The sequence below is a fragment of the Saccopteryx leptura genome, chromosome 1 (genome assembly GCF_036850995.1).
Source record: "Saccopteryx leptura isolate mSacLep1 chromosome 1, mSacLep1_pri_phased_curated, whole genome shotgun sequence".
Lineage (NCBI taxonomy): Eukaryota > Metazoa > Chordata > Mammalia > Chiroptera > Emballonuridae > Saccopteryx > Saccopteryx leptura.
The window spans coordinates 53,244,343-53,252,013 of record NC_089503.1 but is presented as its reverse complement, the minus strand read 5'-3'; the positions used below and the strand labels follow the sequence as shown (position 1 = coordinate 53,252,013).

The following is a 7,671-nucleotide window of genomic DNA, read 5'->3' as shown; positions in this document are numbered from 1 at the left end:
GGTGACTAACGTGAGAATATATGTTTAATATTGAGGATCAGTAAAAACCAAAGTTGAAATGGTGCAGATGGAGTTCCAGAGTGCTAGAATAATTACAAAATAACTAGAATGATCACCGCCTGGACCCCATTATCTCATAGGCTGCAGTCTGCAGCCTCTGGCTAGAAGAGATCTTATCTAGTCTTTTGATGTTTTTCCATAATGAAGCCTGTGTTTTCCTTTTCTACCCCTTCAACTTCAGAACTAAAACTTAAGAGCAAACCCAGAAAGGGCCATGTAGAGAGATGCCAGTTCTGCATTTTTTGTTTAAATATTAAAGTTCAGCCATGTCTTCTGCTCAGTCAATCCTTTCCACCCCACAAGGATGGGTGATACATAAACCCTCTCTATGTAAGTTATATAGAAATCCAGCTGCTAGCTTCCAACCAGTCCCTCCTCCTCCTCTTGGACTCTTTCCTTGATGGTGTCTTTGAAATTCTAGTCCCTAATTTAGGCCCTAAGAGCTCCTTTGGATTTCATGGAAGACATAGATCCAAAACTTGAGAATATTTTTTAAGACTTAACACCTGCCTTTTATCCACCTCTGTTAGCTTTCCCGGGCTCAGTGTCCTGGCCCTGGTACAAGTGCAGAGTACGCCGGAGGGCTCTCTTGACATCTTGATTGCGCAAGCAGTAAATTATGGGATTGAGCAATGGTACAATGACAGCATACAGTACAGAGACCAGCTTGTTGGTGTCAAAAGCTGAGAGTGCCTTTGGCCGGGCATAGATGAAGATACTGGCTGCATAGAAGATGACCACAACAGTCAGGTGAGAGGCACAGGTGGAAAAGGCTTTATGGCGTCCAGCAGCTGAGGGAATGCGCATCACAGCACCAGTGATTGCCGTGTAGGAGGCCCCCGTGACAAGGAGTGGTCCCAGCAGGATAAAAATGGCGAGGACAAAGTCTGTAAGTTCTGCTGTGGACATATCAGTGCAAGAAAGGTTGAGCAATGGAGAGACATCACAGAAAAAGTGGTTGATGATGTTGGGGCCACAATAGGAAAGATGTGAAATGAGGTAAACTTTGACCGTGGAGATACCAAAACCTCCAGTCCAGGAGCCAGCTGCCAGCTGTACACACAGCCGGCCACTGACAATAACAGGATAGTGGAGAGGATGACAGATGGCCACGTAGCGATCATAGGCCATAACAGCAAGAAGGGCACACTCAGTGCAGGCCAGACCCAAAAAGAAGTAGAGTTGTGTCATGCATCCTTCAAAGGAGATTAGCTGTCCACGACCCTGTTTGGACCTAATAAAGTCACCTAGCATCTTGGGAATAGTAACAGTAACATACCAGATCTCCAGGAAGGACATATTAGCCAGAAAGAAGTACATAGGTTTGTGGAGGGTGGAGTGGCTCCTAATTGCCACAATGATGAGTGTGTTCTCAGTCAGCACCAACACATAGGCCAGCAGAGAAAGGGCAAACAGTAATGCCTGCAGTGGCACAGGAGCTGGAAAACCCAGCAACACAAACTCACTCACTCTCCCACTCTGGTTCCTTGATTCCATGGGGTTGGTCTTGCCCACTGTTCTTAGGAGGGAGATTAGAGTATCTTTCGGAGGCATCAACAAGAACCCACACTTTCTCTTGGTGGGTTTATATTGGAAATATGTAATGTATGTGGTACATATAATTTATCACTGAGCTGAGGCCACTGCTTTCTTCTGTAATCTGTAAATAAATTAAGACAAAAGTGGACAAGAATAAACTGCTTTGTGTTGAAGATAAGAGAGGAGTCTGTTCTGGCACATGGAGAAGTGTGTATTGATAAGCACCACGTAAAGATGACACCAGTTAGTCCCTGGAGAACATACAGAAAAAAACAAAAATAGTAAGAGAGGCTAGGCTGCCCTAACATGAGAGTTTGTCTATGAGTTGGATTGTGACTGTTTTGAGGAAATAGTAATGGAGGAATAACAATAACCTATAACACAATTGAGTATTTGCTATGTGTACAGGCATCGTTCTAAAAACCTTGCAGATATTAATTCATTTAACTTTCAGAAGAACCTTGGGTTACTACTATTATTAACTCCACTTAACACTTATGGATACTGAGGCACAGAGAGTTTAAGTGACTTGTCCCAGATCATGCAGATAGGAAGAGGTGAAACCAAGAGGCAGTCTGCCAAGGCATTAAAGCTACCTAGTCTAATGGCATTCTTGTTTAATTATTTTAACAGTATCATGGCCAGTATAAAAGTATACTTAGTAGCCTAACCAGGCAATGACACAGTGGATAGAGCACCAGCCTGGGATGCTGAGAACCCAGGTTTGAAACCCCGAAGTCACCGGCTTGAGTACAGGCTCACCAACTCGAATGCGGAGGTCTTGAGTTTGAGCATGGGATCATTGACATGCTGGTTTGAGCCTAAGGTCACTGGCTCAGCTGGAGCCCCTGATCAAAGCACATATGAAAAAGCAATCAGTGAACTACTAAGGTGCCAAAACTATGAGTTGATGCTGCTAAATTCTTTCCCTTCCTGTATGTCTGTCCCTCTCTCTTTAACTAAAATATAAAATAAAACAAAAAGTAAAAGCATATTTGTTTGCCTTGTTATCAGAAACAAAATTTTCCCTTTTCAAACTTCAATTATATACCAATTATATCTCAACTGCATATTGAAGTCTACTGTGTGAGCACATCTGACCCCTGCTTACCTTATAGAAACAGGCTTAAGACTAAAAAGTAAGAATCTCTTGAGGAGAAATAGCACCCAGGAGTTCAGCTGATTCTCCCTGTCCCCATTTGCCTTTCTAATATCTATATTTCTGTCCAGTGCTACAACCCTACAGAAACAATAGGGCGACAATAACCTTGTCTTCTTATCAACTTCATTATATAAATTTAAGTTGTGCAATCTGACAATTTGACACAAGTATATATTGTAAAATGTGTAATACAATAAATTTAGTTAATATATTCTTTACTTCATGTAATTACCATTTTGTTATTGCTATGGTAAGACCACAAAAGCTTTACTCTCATTGCAACACTTAGTATACAATAGAGTATTGTTAACTGTGCATATAATGCTATACATTATATCATCAGAAGTTATTCATCCTATAACTAAAAGTTTGTACTCTCTGACAAACATCTACCAATTTCCCAGCCTTCAGCCCCTGGTTCTCACCATTTATATATATATTATATATCAGTATTATTCACCCATAAACAGAAAGAAAATCATGCCATTTATAATGACATGGCTGGATCTTAAGGGCATTCTACTAAGTAAAATAAGCCAGATAAAAAAAAAAAAAAGATAAATACTGTATATCTCACTTATGTATGAAATATAAAAACATCAAATATGCTAATGGTTTTATACCTGAATTTTTCTTCTCTTTATGCTTGGTGATTAATACTTGAGTACTACTCAGTACTTGAGCCCTGGCATTTCTCTCAATGCTAGAGTACTTCAGTGCAAATACAGAATATCCATACCCCTGGATTATATTTCCTATCACTCCCATTCTTTCTGTCCACATCCACAATTTATTTATTTTAAAATCTATGTGGATCAATTCTGTTCCAGACCACAGACTAAGAATTGTGGTATGTAGAAGTTAAATAAGACATATACTCAGTCTTTCAAGAGCTCATAATCTAGTGGTAAACACACATTTTCATCTTCTCATCCCTGAAAGTTTAAACTACCATAGCTAGCCCTACACTACATACTAGCTTCATAAATATGAATCTCAAAAATACAATATCCATTCATAACCTTAGTCTTGATTCCTTTTCCTCAATACCTGCCTCATATGCCATTCATTGGGCATTTTATCCTCTTGACCCCAGACTTTTATGCCTATCCTTTAATTTTTTTCTACCTTCACATTTGATGCTCTGCACTCTTGAACAAAAAGTTAGATTCTTGTCATGGACTCCTAATGAGTCCCACTGCCTGTATAGTCTTTCCCCTAAAGATCAAATCTGACCATTTTAATCCCCTACTTATAATCTTTTCATGGTACCCCATTACCCACACAATAATGTTCAAACTATTTAACAAGGTGTCTAAGTTTTATGACCTGCCACTGCTATCACCAAAACCTTACCTTTTGCCACAACCTACCTTGTATTTTATACTCTGTAGCTCTTGGCATACAGCATGTGTATTATCTCTGTGCATTTACTCATGCTGCAATCTCCATGAGCCCAGCTGACTCCTAGTCAACTTTCCAGTCTTGGCTCATGTGACATCTCCTTATAGAAACATTAGTTGTCCTTTTTTTCCCTTTCCTTTTCACTGTTGGTGAGCTTCTTCTCATTACTGTTTCCATTCTATATTTCTATATATGTATTTAGATATATTTCTGTTACAGGGCCAGCCTTAAGTAATAATTAGAAAAAATATTATAATGGTTGTATAGACATATAGATTGATGGAAAATGGAAAAAGGTATGTTATAGGCATAGTAGATAAATAGATTATAGGAATGGAATATACAGAATATAAAATATAAAAAGGAGCTGTGTGGAAATGATCAGGAGTAGAGAATTTAAATGGATTACAAAAAAAATTGACAGCGTTGGAATACTACGTAAGGAAAACAGACATCATATGTAGAAGATTAAGTAGATCCACAGGGACCAGATAAAAGATGAGGAAATTAGATTATGCAGAAAGACTGGATCTTCTATTAATAAAATGTATGATATCTGGTAAGATAAATTTGCTATATAGACAACAGATTTAATGAGAAAAGATTAGGTAACTATAGTATAGAAAGAACAGATTAAGAATGGAGATCATGAAAGATATAAGGAGGGCAAGCAGAGTATGAATAAATACAGAGACCAGCTACAAATAGAAAAGATTAAGAAAATGATATTTGTCTACATATCAATAGAATAGGCCACATGTGGAAACTTGATAGGTTTTGTTTGGGTTTCATTAGGTATACAAAGGAATAGGAAAATGAATGTGCTGGACAGAAAGTAAACATGAGAGAACTGACCACATGAAGAGAATGCAGCCGATAGGGGACTCTACTCACTTTATTTAGATGTCTTTGACTCAGGGTCCTCCTAGGATGACTACATCAATTAGAAAAAGACTTACGGAGCATATATAAAAGAAAGTTGAAGTAGCAGGACAAAGAAAAACGTTGCAGACTCCACTTGTCCTTCCTCCCATGATCTGAGAATGCTGCCAAACCAGGGAGGATTCTTTTATCTTGCACCTCCCTCCTGTAGTCCCCATTTTCCCTCCTTCTTTCTGATGGTTGGGCATGGCTCTGAAGCTGGAGCCCAGGAGACCAAATGGATACAACAGAAAAAAAAAAATACTGAGGCAGGGCCTTTGGGAAAGTGTGTTTGGGAAACTTAGAATGTAGAAGTTTATAAAGAAAGTTACATGAAAGGAGAGGGTGTCACAACATCCTTACTGCCTTCCTTTGCCTTTTCCTTCCTTGTTAGTGTACATTTCTTTCTGTCATATCACATTCCTTTCAAAACAAAGCCTTTGGTTTTGGGGCAGGCCAATTTGGGTTGATATTCTAGCTCAGTCATTAAGTAATTCTTTTTTTTTTTTTGTATTTTTCTGAAGTTGGCCGTCAGACAGACTCCCACATGCGCCCGACCGGGATCCACCCAGCATGCCCACCAGGGGGCAATGCTCTGCCCATCTGGGGCGTCACTCTGTTGCAACCAGAGCCATTCTAGCGCCTGAGGCAGAGGCCATGGAGCTATCCTCAGCGCCCAGACCAACTTTGCTCCAATGGAGCCTTGGCTTCAGGAGGGGAAGAGAGAGACAGAGAGGAAAGAGAGGAGGAGAGGTGTAGAAGCAGATGGGCGCTTCTCCTGTGTGCTCTGGCCGGTAATCGAACCTGGAACTCCTGCATGCCAGGCTGACGCTCTACCACTGGCCATCTGGCCAGGGCTTAAGTAATTCTTTTTTTTTTTAATATTATATTTATTTATTTTAGAGAGGAGAGAGAAAGAAGGGGGAGGAGCAGGAAGCATCAACTCCCTTATGTGCCTTGACCAGGCATGCCCAGGGTTTCGAACCAGCAACCTCAGCATTCCAGGTCAACTTTTTATCCCAGAGGTCCCCAAACTTTTTACACAGAGGGCCAGTTCACTGTCCCTCAGATCATTGGAGGGCTGGACTATAAAAAAAAACTATGAACAAATCCTTATGCACACTGCACATATCTTATTTTAAAGTAAAAAAACAAAACAGGTACAAATACAATACTTAAAATAAAGAACAAGTAAATTTAAATCAACAAACTGACCAGTATTTCAATGGGAACTATGGGCCTGCTTTTGGCTAATGAGATGGTCAATGTGCTCCTCTCACTGACCACCAATGAAAGAGGTGCCCCTTCTGGAAGTGCAGCAGGGGCCAGATAAATGGCCTCAGGGGGCCACATGTGGCCCACGGGCCGTAGTTTGGGGACCCCTGCTTTATCCACTGTGCCACCACAGGTCAGGCCATTAAGTAATTCTTAAGTTTATGTAACCTCTTTGAACTGTAGAATCATAATCTGTCAAATAGGTCTAACATATCTCAGAGTTGTTGAGAAGAGTAAATGTTATGAGATATATGGAGTGCTTGTAACATGATTCAATCTAGTAATGTAGGAATTCAACATTACTAGAACCTTCCTTAATCTTTTGATTTGTTTGTCTCTTCCTTAATCTTTTGACCCACATGGGTAGTGTCCCTTCATTCCATGATATCATAGAAGTATCACTGAATTAAGAGTTAAGGTTTCTGGTTTTAGTTCCATATATAATATATACTGCTCACAAAAATTAGGGGATATTTCAAAATGAATATGAAGCAATAAAAAAAGAAACATTTGATTTTTTTTTACTAAACAAGAATATCAGAAAAGCAAATGACAAGTGAAAGAAAGTTGTTTGATTATGCAAATGAGATGCAAACTCAATTATTGTGATTGAATAGCAAGTGACATATTGGTGGGGGTGAACAGAAGCATGTTAAACTGGATGACAGTGCCACACATTGACTGTTCAGTAGGGTGTATGGTCACCCAAGACTGACAAAACACACTGACAGCAATGGGGCATGGACAGGATCAAACTGTCCAGCAGTTCTTGTGGGATCCTCTGCCACTCTTGCTCCAGGGCAACTTCCAGCTTAAGAAGTGTTGTGGGAGGCACTGGACGGTTTGCTAGACATCTTCCCAGTGCATCCCAAGCATGTTCAGTGGGATTCAGGTCTGGAGAACATGAAGGCCAGTCCATGCATTCAATTCCTGCCTCCTGAAGCATGTTGTTGACAAGATGCACATGGTGGGGCCTTGCATTATCGTCCATGAAAAGAAAGTTGTTTCCAACTGCTCCCACAAAGGATACCACTATAGGGTGCAGGACCTCATCTCGATATCTGACAACCATCAGCAATTCATTTCGGATGATGTGGAGGTCAATATGACCACCAATATTGATGCTAGCCCACACCACGATTCCACCACCACTGAAGGAGTCCCTTTCTCACATAAAACATGGATTCTTCTGTGTTCTTTGTTCATGCCAGATCAGGACACAATGATTGTCAGTCTGCAGACTGAACTGTGACTCATCAGAGAAGAGGACAGTTGACCACTCATCATGGGTCCAATGATCATGCTCATCA

The 7,671-nt window shown here is 40.3% G+C and overlaps 1 protein-coding gene across 1 annotated transcript; it reads right to left on the bottom strand.

The window, feature by feature from the left end:
• Nucleotides 1-525: 525 nt before the first annotated feature.
• OR6A2 (olfactory receptor family 6 subfamily A member 2) lies at nt 526-5,084 on the bottom strand. Its single transcript, XM_066360594.1, has 2 exons — nt 5,060-5,084; nt 526-1,720 (listed from the first exon to the last, which is right to left on the bottom strand). Exon 2 carries the CDS (start codon nt 1,612-1,614, stop codon nt 574-576), a length of 1,041 nt encoding a protein of 346 aa, XP_066216691.1. The 5' UTR covers nt 1,615-1,720; nt 5,060-5,084; the 3' UTR covers nt 526-573.
• Between the last annotated feature and the right edge of the window lie 2,587 nt (nt 5,085-7,671).